At 37.0% G+C, this 14053-nt stretch overlaps 2 protein-coding genes across 3 annotated transcripts in view; both read left to right on the top strand.

Moving 5' to 3' along the window:
* Nucleotides 1–1835, top strand: part of cdkl5 (cyclin dependent kinase like 5) — a 29773-nt gene extending 27938 nt beyond the window's left edge. For both annotated transcript variants that reach the window (XM_084396156.1, XM_084396157.1), the window contains 2 exons: nucleotides 150–365; nucleotides 1334–1835. In XM_084396156.1, coding sequence (XP_084252282.1) covers nucleotides 150–365; nucleotides 1334–1711 — 594 coding nt within the window. In that variant the 3' untranslated portion in view covers nucleotides 1712–1835. The remainder of the gene's footprint in view (nucleotides 1–149; nucleotides 366–1333) is intronic.
* A 4893-nt stretch (nucleotides 1836–6728) lies between these two features.
* Nucleotides 6729–10980, top strand: rs1a (retinoschisin 1a). The gene is made up of 6 exons (XM_084396199.1): nucleotides 6729–6967; nucleotides 7195–7220; nucleotides 7296–7419; nucleotides 8814–8955; nucleotides 9994–10189; nucleotides 10364–10980. Exons 1-6 carry the CDS (start codon nucleotides 6913–6915, stop codon nucleotides 10514–10516), a joined length of 696 nt encoding a protein of 231 aa, XP_084252325.1. The 5' UTR covers nucleotides 6729–6912; the 3' UTR covers nucleotides 10517–10980.
* Nucleotides 10981–14053: the final 3073 nt, after the last annotated feature.

The following is a 14053-nucleotide window of genomic DNA, read 5'->3' on the forward strand; positions in this document are numbered from 1 at the left end:
CCTTGAGCTGGTTCACAGGGTTGTATTCCGGCACGTTTCCAGTGCTCTGACCTAATGCACGTGATTATGGGTGAACTTTTGTTTGGAGAGGTGGAAGTTGTTCATAAATCCCAGCGTTCACTGGTGTTGTGTTTTGATCTGTGTGCCAGGTTCCTAGTGAGGCCCAGCAGGAGCAGATAGTGATACAGAGACCAGTCAAATCTTCGTCTCATCACAGCAGTCGACACCGCAACCGAGATCGCGACCGGGAACGCGACCTGGAAAGGGAGAGGGAGCGTGACCGGGATCGAAACCGCGAGAGGGATCGCGATCGTGACAGGGACAACACTTGGCCGCCTGAAAAGCAGGCAGACGTGCAGCCTCAGGTAAGAAAAACTTCAGATGATCTGATAGTAAAATCTCTTTGTTTGCTCCTGCTGGACAAAAGTGTGGGGTCAGTAAGATTTTTTTGGTTACACTTTACAATTAGGTCCCATTCATTAACATTAGATAATGTATTAGCTAACATGAACTAACAATGACCAATAATCCGTTAGTGTTAGTTAATAAAAATACAATTCTTTATTGTTTGTTCATGATAGTTCACAGTGCATTAATTAATGTTAACGGACACAACTTTGGATTTTAAATATGTATTAGTAGATAGATAGATTGACTTTATTAATCCCACACCGGGGAAATTCACTTATTACAGCAGCTCCACGGAAGTACGGAAAAACACATTGAATACAAAATACGGTTGTAATAGATATAATAAGTGCTGCATGATGTTGTTACTGCAATTAAAGCAAGTAAGTGTTGAAATTAACATTATGTAACAATTACTAAATGCTGTACAAGTATTGTTCATTTTCATTCATGTTTACTAGTGTAGTTAACTAATGAAAAATGAATAGTGTTACCAATTTTTTATGTTTTTGAAAGTCTAATGTTCACCAAGGCTGTTTTTTCTGATCTAATACATGTAATAAAAACGTATTTTTGCATATATACAGTATATTAGAATGTAATTTATTCCTCTGATGGCAAAGCTGAATTTTCTGCTGTTATTTTTGGTCACTCCAGTCTTTAGTGTCACATGATCCTTCAGAAATCATATGCTGATTTGCTGCTCAAGAAACATTTCTTATTATATACATTTCTTGTTATTAATGTTGAAAACAGGATGTTTTGATGAACAGGAAGTTCAAAAGTAAATCAAACCTTTTTTTTAACATTATAAATATCTTTGCATTTAATGCATCCTTGGTGAATATATGTATCCATTATTCATTAAATGATTGCAAACCCAAACACACAGACTTGAATTTTTAATCTTGCTCCCCCGTTTCAGAACCAGCCTCTGAAATCCCTGCGGAAGCTCCTACACCTCTCCTCTCCTGCTACGTCCAATCAGCCCCCACCACCCGATCGCTCGGCAGAACTGCGCTTCCAGCCCCTTCCCAACCCCCCTAGCAAAGGGAACCTGAACGAGGTCAGAGGGCACCCACCGGGCAGCGTCACCCCCAATACCAAGAGCCGCAAACCCCACAACTACCCTTTGCCAGGGCAGATCGAGTCCAGCTGGCACGTCTCCGCGCTGAATCGGGCTGAGGGCGCACCGTACCCAGACCAAATGGCAAACAAAGGTGGGCAGAACGGTATCGGCTTTACCAGAGCCGCTCGCCCTAGAATGCCGAACCTCAATGATCTGAAAGAAACGGCTCTTTAGAGGAGGAGGCCCCCTCGTGGCCTCTAGTGTACTTGGTTTCTCCTTTTCCTTCCTGGCTACCTATGGAATGCTATTGTTCATACAGTGGTACACAATGCCACTTCTGGCCAGAAGGTGGCAATAGTTATGTCTCAGATTTGTTTTTTAAAGCATCCACATTTGATAGAATTTGTATTATTGGTCATTACATCTGGGTTCAGTTTTCTGTTGAATATATCTAATTGACGATGATATGAATCTATGTATTTGTATATGGAAACTTAGGGACGGGGACACAAAAAAAAATCTGTGGAATTGTAAGAGCTTTAGTTTATACACGAGAATGTATAAATATTTAATGTGTAATAATTCTATATTTCATGGAGATTATTTAATGAATTATTGGTGTGTTAATAGTTATAATGTACAGAGTGCATTTTATGGTTGTAACAAAAGTACTTATTGTTTCTGAATTATTTTCCTCTCTTTATCGAGCATTGTTTTCTGATATGAATTCTCAGTGCAGATTAGGTCTATATTTCACACCGTCTCACACTGCAGGTTATTGAATCATCCCTATTGAAAACGTAAAACTACTGATGCTTCCTAAACAGGTTCGGTGTTACCTTTCACGCGAGACCCATTAAATCGACGTCCCATGATGGCTATTTGTCTCGCTTTACCTGTAGCCGGTGTCTTGCAATGTTTCTCATGAGCTCGCCACTCAAAACAGGATATTAACCTAAGCATTGACATCAGATAGTGCTTGTTTTTGGAGTCAGTTCATTAGAGCCCAGATCCCTGAAGAGCTGGATTTCCTGTGAATAATGAATTTCAGGGCCCCAGGGCCTCACCGTGTCTCCCTCTGCGATCCAGACCCCACCAGCTGGTGAATGAGTGTGACTTTGCCTGTGGCACGAGCGATGGTTTACAAGCAGCTTTGCTCAAGGTTGTGAGAGTTAAGTCTGTATCTCCGTCCGGACGTGACTGTCAGCGGTCGCTTCACGGGGATTCGGTTGCACGTGCGCGTGATTCTTCTAACAAACTGAATAACTGCCGGTTTTATTTTAATCCATTTAACGGCATGTTTTTGAAGAGATAAAAGCATTGCCTCGGGACCTGGTAAAAGGGTTTCAAAGACGTAATGCAGTTATTGATCTGTTAGCGGGGACTGCAGGGGAGACGCAGTGAGATTTTTGAGTGGCCCCTGATACGCAGCACGTTTCCATTCAGGCTTTCGCTCTACATCTCGTTCAATTATATTTTACAAATACAGATTGAAATTAGATGGATATAAAATATGCAAAATAGCTGTAGTAAGGATTCCAGGCATTTGAATACCAATGCAAACAGAGCAATATATCACGACTTTGAGGTGAATTTATCATCCTTCCCAGAGTTGCTTCTGAGTAGTACATTTTTATTTATTTACGTTGATTAACTAAAGTTGCTCCCAAAATCCCCCCCAAAGAGAGTGACAGAGCATTTTCATTTCAGTAACTCTAGTTAAACGTGTCCCTCGATATTTTTACGAAAACATTTCTTCTTTTTTTTTTTTGGTTTTTGAAATAGTATTGTTTTATCAATGGTGCACTTTAAACAGACATTTCTCACTGGTGTTTGTCTTGATATGGTGTTTGATTAAAACAGAACTTTGTATCTATCTAATCTTCTACCTTATCTACTTACAGTACATGAGCTTTGTCTTTCACATGACTGGATTAGGATTATTCATGTTGAAGATACACATTTTAGTACAGTCTATACAGGTACATACTGTATAGTGTGCACTTGAATGTGTATCTTAAACATGAATAATCCTAATTCAGTCCTGTATAGACTTTTACAGTTATTGGCATTTACATCATACAGTCATGTTTTTTTTTGTTTTTTTTTATCTGTCCTTATTTATATCTTTGTTGATTCTGTTGTCTCTGCACTATTTCAGTGTGTTATACGTAGATATAAATTTTTTTAGCAACAGTAATCAGGTTCAGTCATTATGTTCAGTTATGTTCTGTTAAACTGCTGTGTTGTCTTTCATGGTTAAACTGCCATGCAACTGTTGATTTTTGTTTTTTAGGAAGAAATGAATCTTATATATGCTCGTTCTGGAACTTCTCGTCTCCTTGTTTTCAGGTTACTTTTAGTGACATGAATCACTTTGTTCCTATGTACTGTGGTCTGCCGATTTCATCGTATTTCACCATACCCGAGTATTAGAATGTGATTCCATCACTACTGGATTAACACCTTGTCCATAAACGCTCTGACATCCTTTAATCTGCAGTACGTTGGCACAGTCTGTCTCCGCGGTGCCAGGTAATCCTCCCATCAGCCAGCTGTTAGGACTGCCAAGATAAACTGTTTGGTTGTCGCCAGCTGTGGGGAGGTCGCCTGCGAATGGTAATCTATGACTGGCCTTGTTAACCTGCTAAAAAAACATGTCGAATGTCACTGATTCTGAATTTCTTTTGTTTGCTACGCACCATTATTTTGATTTTGATATATTTTTTTTACTTTTAAATTGACTGGCGTGGAATCATGCTAACAGAATATCAGGGCAAAACATACCACTTTCCCTATACTAGAGTACTAAAATATTACGAAAGCTAGTTTTAAGCGTTAAAATAGAAAACTCATCTCCAAAGGGCTGCGTCTACCAACATTTCTGTCAAAATGGAGCCTGATAGTCGTGTGATATAGCCAGGGTGAATATATAATACCAGTTTAAAGTTTGGGTTCAGTTCAGTTTGGGTTCTATTCAGCAAGGATGCATTGAATTGATCAAACTAACAGTAAAGACGTGAAAAGACTGTTTCTTTTGAACTTTCCATTCATCAAAGAATCCTGAAAAGAAAAAAAAAGTTAAGCGGCACAACTGTTTTTAACATTGATAATAAGAAGAAATGTTTCAGCATATTAGAATGATTTCTGAAGGATCATGTGACACTGGAAAATTCAGCTTTACATTTTAAAATGTATTAAAATAGAAAACTTATTTTAAAATGTAATCATATTTCACATTAACAACTGTTTTCACTGTATTTTTGATCAAATAAATGCAGCCTTGGTGAGCATAAGCTTTTAAAAACATTACAAAATCGTACATTGAAGTGGACATTTAAGCTTAAAGGGATAGTTCATCCAAAAATCCCCAAATCCCATCTCTTCTCTTCCATGTCAGTCTCCTATACGCTGTTCATGTGCACAGCGCACACCAGAATATTTATTTTTGGGTGAACTAACCCTTTAATCATCTATTATTATATATTCTACCTTAAATGAATATGAACCTTGTTAGCCATTTGGAACCTTTCTTTTTTTTTACTGACAAATTAGTCCCACTTTACCTCTATTCACCTTCTGACTGAATGAGCAGGGTGTTGACTGCCTTAAATGTATGCTGAAGGATATTGTGAAGGTGTTTCTGAGTGTTTCTTGGTTCACTGCCATACTAAAGTATACCTGCAGGTACTGACAACTCATCTGTCATGGTTTAATAGCCATAGACACTCGTCTTATATTGGCTTGTAGCATCTATCATCCAGAGAGGATGCCCATTTGCTTTTCAGTGTCAGCTGTTGAATGCAGGGATATAAACATTCAGGTTCATCCCACAGGATAGATGAAATATATTAGACAATTAGTCAATCTCATATTTGCGTATATGGCTGTTCTTTCTTTTTTTGTGTGTGTGTGGCTTGGCAATGAGTAAAAGCTCTGTCCTTAGAATGTAATGTATTTAACTCGTGTCTGTTTACCATTGGACAAATGTTGATGTCTGCACAAGAATGTACGTTTTTAATGCAAATATGGCCCAGTGGTCAGTTTGCATCTTTCATGGTTATCGAAAACAGGTCTCTCTTTTCTACTTTAGACATTTCATAATGTTTATTCCACCTTTAAGTATTGAAATCACTGCCACATTTTTGTCTGAAGCAGTTGTTGTGCCAACTAAAGCCATTGTGAAGTCTTGTAAGGCCAAAGGTTTACAATCTATCAGGAACAAAAGAGTTTATTCTGAGCATTCAGTTTGTCTGTTCCACGAATTCATTCTCTTTATTTTAGTGGACTGACTACTGAGTCTGTCATAGAATGTATTAAGAAAGGCATCTGTTTTCGTCTTATTTAAATGTTAAGACTGTTTCTATTATGTGTTGAAGTTTTCGCAGTCTGTTTGAATCCTCCTTTGCTGAATTGAGAACATGGTCCATACCCAAATTGTGTACTTACCCCTTCTGCTTGACAGGATTGACATAAATAGTAGTCATCAAAACATCCAACCAATCAGAATGTGACTTCCGTTTAGACAACAGCCATGACTTTTGTTACATCTATCAGGCCCACGCAGAATCTTCAGCGTTCTTCACATCCCTCACTGCTAAAATGTTGCTTTCACTTACCGATAAGTGTGTTGTATTTTCAGTTATGTTTGACATGCATTTATATTTCCATCCTAAAATGTGATAAAAGTCTGCAGATTTCGTCTGGGCCTGCACCTATTCAACCGATTGACTCTGTAAACTGAAAGTTATTAGCTTATAACTTTTTTTCGAATCACCAATGCACAACATATAGCTCAAACATAATCCTCACCACTCACTCAGCACTTTGTCTATGTCTTTTGTGAAGACTATTCGTCTGTGTGTTCTCTTTAGGGTGCAAGTGGGAAACGGCACCCTAACGTTGTTTGATTTAAGTCCAGGCATGTCTGACTCCAACAGCGTTTATAATGTATATTCCGCTGTAATTAATAACAATTAAAACAATGTCTACCCAACTACGTTCTAGCATGTGTCATTTCATTGCAAACACCATAAAAACCCAAGTCTTTGAGATGATCAATAATAATAAAACGACACTGAAAAGAAAGAAACCAGCCTTCAACTTATCTCTCCGTGAAATGGCATATTGTACGTAGTGATTTGCATCAGCACATTGCCTGAGAAGTTGAATTAATTGTATGCATTGAACCATTAACTGGGTCACAGAAGGTGACCGTCCGGCTTTAAAATCTGGGATCATTTGGCTATTTCTCTCTTTTTTTAAAAGACAAGGGTCGGACTGGGATGTGAACAATTTCAAACTAGCTTTTAGCAGTAAAGGGAGGAGCTTTGAGATAAAGGGCATTAGATAAGGCCATTAGTGCTCTGTGGATTACAGTAATCCAGCCCCTTTAATATCAGTGCGGTGGTCCACCACTCGAAAAATAAACCATCATGGAGTACAGACTGCAGAACACGTTACTGATAGCCATCCTGCTGGTGTCTGAAGGTATGTGCTGTTGTGTTCCATTATTTTCACTAAATTAGCAGAAATTAAATTCACAGAAGTTGATTACATTTTAAAAGTGCATCACTGAAAAATGTTAACGATAATCTCAATATATCAACAAAAATTATTGTGAATTATGGTTGTATAATGTGCATTTAAAGTCTATTCAAGTTCATTTAGCCGGATGAGATAATAAAAAGTGTTTTACTCTCCCATATTTTGCCCAGGTTTTGTTGGGCTGCAAGCGCAAGAGGTAATTAAAAACATCTGATATTGGCAGAGACAATTAAAAGACACAATATTGATGACCATGTTGATATGTGCTTAGGATGGCGAGGGCAACGACACATGGGCTGAGGAAACCTGCAAGTGTGACTGCGACGAATCCTCTAGCAAACCGCTTTCCAAAGGTTCTTCTTCAAGTTGGGGACAGCAGATGGACTGCATGCCAGGTAAGAATGAAACATGGAAGAAAAATGCATTCAAATAATCTTTGTTTCCAAGCACTAGTTGTGACGGTAATAATGTGAGTGTTTTGCAGTATGGTTCAAAATGTGTCAAACTCTGACTCATTTTCCTTCATTACCTAAATAGTACAGATTACTGTTTTTACTGGCTGAGGGTGAATTGTGAATGCACTGAAATCCTTTATGCTCGTTTTGTCAGGAGAGTGAAACTTCTGAACGGTAACATTGACTCTTTGGGAATTGAGATGGATGGATTATAGTTAGCACTAGCCGGTGCCCTTCGGAAACAGAAGGCAGGACATGTGCGAGTGAGCTGGCTCCCGGTCAGCGGTGCAGAAAGTCATTAATCATTCGGTTGCAGATTCACCTGGGCCATGTGTGCCATCGCCGCATCCCATTGGCACACCACCACAGGGCAGACATGCTCCATTAACACAGAGCAGCTCGTGAGACTGGTGTGTTAGAATTAGTGCTGGACAACAATTAATCGTGATTAATCACATTCAAAATAAAAGTTTGTGTTTACATATATATATATATAATATAAATAATGTATAAATATATATACATGCAAATATTTCTTAAATATATACATGCATATGTGTGTATTTAGAAATAGTTATACACTATACACACACATATAATATGCAAACACAAACTTTTATTTTGGATGCAATTAGTCCGATTAATCGTTGCCCGGCACTAGTTAGAATGAAATGAAAGGGAGGAAAGTTGAGATGAAAAAATAAAATAAAGACTCAAGAATCACAGTGATGGACAGGATGCAGGTTCATAATCCTGTTACGTTGAGATTACCAAAAATAGGACCTGTCAATCAAACCTTTTCTCTGGAAAAGAAGAAATTCAGCACAAAATTCATGATTGCTGAATCAGAATGCCTTTTATTTGCGCTTGATTTCAATCAAATCAAAACCAGAAGTGGGTATGTTAAAAAGAGCATCCTAAATCCTTGAAAACAGGGACTGTTATGTAAAGACATTGCTGCAGGACTGGAGCTTAAGTGTGGAAACGTGACCATCTGTCAACCTAGTCTTAATGGATGTTGATCTTTCGTTATGCGGAACTGAAGCTTTTGGGATTGTAAAATCACGCGCATAAGAATAGAGCCGCCAGATTAACGCTTTGTCCTTTTCCCTTTAGCTTGACAAAGAAATCTCTGATCGCGTGACTAATGTCTGTCAGACATGTTGGGGCATCCTGCAGGCTTGTGTTGAATGGGTCTGTCCATAGATTTTGGTCATTCAGAACTGCCTTAGAGTCAGAAAACCTGAATTGTGCGACCGCATATTTACACTTTCACTTCCAATTATATGTAAAGATAATCTATTCTTAATATTTATTCTCGATTGCCTGTCCAGAGTGTCCCTACCATAAGCCCCTGGGTTTTGAGGCAGGATCTGTGACTTCAGATCAGATGAGCTGTTCTAATGAAGACCAGTACACAGGCTGGTTCTCCTCCTGGATTGCAAGCAAGGCAAGACTCAACAGCCAAGGGTTTGGGTGAGTTCTCTGAAATGTTAGTGTGGCGGCTGTAGGAAAGGAAGTCCTGTCTTTCAGGTAAATTGCCTTTTTGAGAGAAACGGGTTTTTTTTTTTTTACTCTATAAGGCTGATCATTGACTGGATCAGCCAAAAAGTGATTTTACTGCGTCCATTAAACAATTTAACACTGTTCTAACAAGAAATAAATACTAAATCCTACATTGTAACAAATGATTTTTCGAAGATAATTGGAGTACCTTATACAAGAAAACACCTATTTTTAGTCTATATTTTAAAATGTCATGTTTAATTCAATGTGTTAACGTGCCGTTTCTTTGTAATATCTGTGAAGTGAAAACTGTTTTTACACCATTTTTGAAAATGGTCTGCCCTGTTGTGTGCATTTATATTCCAATCCATTTAGTTCAATTGTCTTATTTTGTTTTACAGTTTTAAAAAGTGCTATATTAATAAATATTACTTACTGTTCAAAAGTTTGGAGTCAGTAAGATTTTTAAAGAAATTAATACTTTGATTCAGCAAGGATTCCTTAAATTTAAACAAAAAAAATCTTAAAATTGTAATTAAATGCTTTTAAATAATGAACTTTCTATTCATTAAAAATCCTGATTGTTTTTTAATCTCAGTTCCCACACAAATAGTAAACGGCACAACTGTCTTAAACATTGATAATAATAATAACTGTTTCTTGAGCAGCAAATCAGCATATTATAATTATTGCTGTAGGATCATGTGACAATGAAGACTTGAGTAATGATGCGGAAAACTCATTTTAAACATTTTAAAATATATTAACATAGAATTATTTTAAAATTGTAATAATATTTCACAATATTACTGTATTTTTGATCAAATTAATGCAGCCTTGGTGAGCAAGAGACCTTCTTTCAAAAAAATTTAAAAAAAAAAAAATTCTTACCAACCCCAAAATGTTATTGAAGCATAATCTCGAATCTCGTTTTAGAGATTTCGGTCTTGAGGAAACTTTGATTGCAACTTTTACACATAGATTGTCTTTCTCTCTCTCTTGTCCCAGGTGTGCTTGGCTGTCTAAGTTCCAGGATACCAACCAGTGGCTTCAGATTGACCTGAAGGAGATCAAATCGGTTTCTGGGATCCTGACCCAGGGACGCTGTGACTCTGATGAGTGGGTAACCAAGTACTCTGTGCAGTACCGCACCAATGAGAAACTCAACTGGATCTACTACAAGGACCAAACTGGAAACAACAGGGTAAGAAGACAAACAGCTCATCTTGGAATAACAAGGGTCCAAGACGAAAATCACATGACCTATTTTTTTGAAGGATTCCATAACCATTTTCACTGTAATATTATAGTATTGCAACCTGTACTCTAAAGTCCTTGCTTTTATTTGTTTTCTACACTTACTTGTTTTTTTCCTCAGGTGTTCTATGGAAACTCTGACCGTTCTTCCACAGTCCAGAACCTGCTGCGTCCACCTATTGTAGCCCGTTACATCCGGATCATCCCTCTTGGCTGGCACACTCGCATCGCCATCCGCTTGGAGCTGCTACTTTGCATGAATAAATGCACCTGATCTGGAACACATTCCAGCAAAGTCATACCCAACGATTTCCTGTACCGCCCCTTTTCTTGTATCACATGACAAAGTGAACATCACTGCCCAATCACTGCACTTGTTTCTCTTTTCTTTTCTTTTATGGTATTTTCAAGGAGGAAATAATCATTAGAATGTGTTATAGTAGCATTCATTTGTGTTGAAGATGTTTTCCTTTTCTCCTCACAAAGAGTTTTTTTTTCATGTCCTCTTGTATTCGATTTATGAACAAAAAAGTCAGATATAAAGGGGGACATCGCTTGGAGTTGTACTGAATGTTGTTATTGTGAGTTCTGATGTGGTTTGTGATGGTGTTTTATTCCCACTGTTATGACCAATTCCTTTTTGTATATTTATTATGAGCCTACATTGTTTAATTGTATTTGTGGCTTACCTGAAAAACAATGCCATTGAATAAAGAACGTCTCTCTCTTGTGTATGTTACAATTTATTTATTAACCTCAACTTGGATCAAGATCCACTCCTTTAACAAAAGTCCAAAAGTTCATTTGGATACTAATTAATACATAGAAATACATAAAAATGGTCAATATATAAACGTACATGAATGGCAACACGGTAGAGGCGCCCACTTTATCAGTAAATGTAATATTATTAGGGGAAATAAGCATTTGCTGATATGAAACATTTGCATAATTTATGCAATTTTTATGAATATATATTTTTAAATAATTTACTTCTATATAATATAAATATTTATGATTTGAAATGTCATTTTATTAATGGTATTATTTAATTATTATTTTTTAAATAATAACAAATATAACATGCCCTCATGGTCTAGCCCCTTTTCATCTTACCCCAATGGTCTAATTTTACTTTTCCACTTAAAAAAATAAAAATAAAAATCTCCCTAAAATCTAAACGACTTACTGTGCCCATGAATGTCCATCAAGCATCAACATAAATAAAAAACATTATATGAATACTCTGTGATATAAATCCACAGATCACTATTATAGAGAGAAAAATAATTGATCAAACATCAACTATTGAGATGGAATAAATCTCACAAATGCTGATGTTCAGAAAATGTGCTGAAATAAGATAAAGTTCATGGCTTCCATGGTGAAGGAAGTTTTTTTGTGTTATTGATTTGACCTAATCCTAATAATTTGTTAACAACATGTAGGCCTATTCATTACTTCAATGATCTCACTGTTTCTTCCTCAAATTAATACATTGTTTAAATTAATACATTGTTGCTAAATGCGTGATTTGTAGGATAGCCTGTAGCTACATTTCTATAATACAACTTGACTAGTCCTCTGATTACAGATCACTCTAAATTGTAATGTAAAGCTGCTTTGAAACTGTATTGTGAAAATCGTCATACAAATAAATGTGAACTGGATTGAATTGACCGATTGACTCAATTGGACTTAAAGGGATAGTTCACCCAAAAATGAAAATTCTGTCATCATTTACTCACCCTCAAGTTGTTTCAAACCTGTAAGAATTACTTTTTTCTGCTGAACACAAAAGAATATATTTTGAAAAATGTCTGTAACCAGACAGTTGATGGACCCCATTGACTTCCATAGTATTTTTTTTTTTCCTACTATGGAAGTCAATGGGGTTCATCAACTGTTTGGTTACAGACATTTTTCAAAATATCTTCTTTTGTGTTCAGCAGAAAAAAGAAATTCTTACAGGTTTGAAACAACTTGAGGGTGAGTAAATGATGACAGAATTTTCATTTTTGGGTGAACTATCCCTTTAATTCAAGTCCAATTGTGAAGGCATCCACCTGTTTCTAGTCATTAGGGGACTGATTACAAATACCTTAAATTGTAGTTTCGCTTCACCGACTGTTGATCACACACTCCTCTGTCCATCATGAAAGCTCCTGGCCTTAAAAACAAGCGGTGCGCGGCATCTAGAAGGTCCATAACAAGAACCAGGGGACACACTGCGTCCATGTACACGGTCCGACAACAACAGGTGTGTTTTATAGGTCCACAAATGACTAAACAACATTAGTTGAAAATGAAAATAAAACTGAATTCCACAGATCAACCAGGCAGCAGTGAGACGCGTCCATGAGTCCAGGGGTGTAAGCAGATATTTGCTGCAGAGAGTGGGGTTAGAGGCCGCGCGCCTCTCCTGTTTCAGCCGCCACAGGATCATCACGCGGAGGGACATTCTGGAGGCCTGGAATCAACTGAGACGCCGCAGAATTCCAGCCGCTCTGGCTGGCGCCTGAACATTGAGTCTTTTTAATCGAAGCGTTTAATGTATAACCATTTTAGTTTATTTGTAAATATTTATTTGTTGAAATAAAAAAATGTAACAAAAGTTTTGTTAAACTGGCCCATGTTTGCTTTTGCTGCTGGATATCGCCACTTATTAGACTTCATATACATATATATATATATATATATATATATTTTTTTTTTTTTTTTTTTTGCCTTTAAAGATTGAGTTTGAATGTGTGCTGTTAAAGGGATAGTTAACCCAAAAATGAAAGTTCTGTCACTACTCACCCTCATGTTGTTCCAAACCGGTAGGACTTTAGTTCATCCTCGGAACACAATTAAATGAATATCTTTTTGATGAAATCTGAGAGCTTTCGGTCTCTCCATTGGCAGCTGCAATTAGCCCTCCACTTGATGCTTCAAGAAATGTATTAAGAGATCGTAAAACTAATCTTTTTAAAACGAATTGAGCATTTTAGTCAATTTCTGAAGAGACACGATCGCTTTATATGATGAACCGATTGAATTTAGGCTTGAATTCACATATCCTAAACATTCATCAACTGGCACATCAGTTGTGGTAAACAGAAGCTCAAGCATGTTCGCTTAGCATGAAAGAACCAATGAGGTTCATTGATTCTCGTGCGTTACCTTTCTTATACTGTCTATGTGTGTTACGCAGCACGTTTGAGCTTCTGCACGAGGTTTGTTTTTGCATGTCAAGCAGGTTTGGTTGAGCTTCAGTAAGGTTTGCTTGTATAGGTTATGTGAATAAAAGCCTAAATTCAATCATATAAAGCTATCATGACTATCTCTTCAACATTAATTGCACTTCGTTATAACTAACAAGTTAACTAAACCACTATGGATTAGTTTTAAGATCTCTCAATGAATTTTTTGAAGCGTCAAGTTAGCTGCAGGACAGAAAGCTCTCATCAAATAGATCTTCATATTTGTTCCAAAGATGAACGAAAGTCTTACGGGTTTGGAACTACATGAGGGTAATTTATTTATTTTGTTGTCAAATTAATTAATTGGTTGGACCTACTGATCGTGAAAGAAAGGAAAATATCGTTCAACAAGATCTACAGACTGAACGTGTATTTCTTCACATGAATCAATCTTGTTCAAGCAGACAAAAGAATTATAAACTTGTAAACTGATACACAATTTAATGAGGCAAGGACTTTTTCAGAGACTAATAATGTTTTCTTTTTCTTAATTTGGCTCGATAACATATTCAGCTGTTGACATAAAGATTCATCGACTACTCAAAATACACTATTGTTCGCCACCT

This window comes from Rutilus rutilus, assembly GCF_951802725.1.
Source record: "Rutilus rutilus genome assembly, chromosome: 22".
NCBI classification, from domain to species: Eukaryota; Metazoa; Chordata; class Actinopteri; order Cypriniformes; family Leuciscidae; genus Rutilus; species Rutilus rutilus.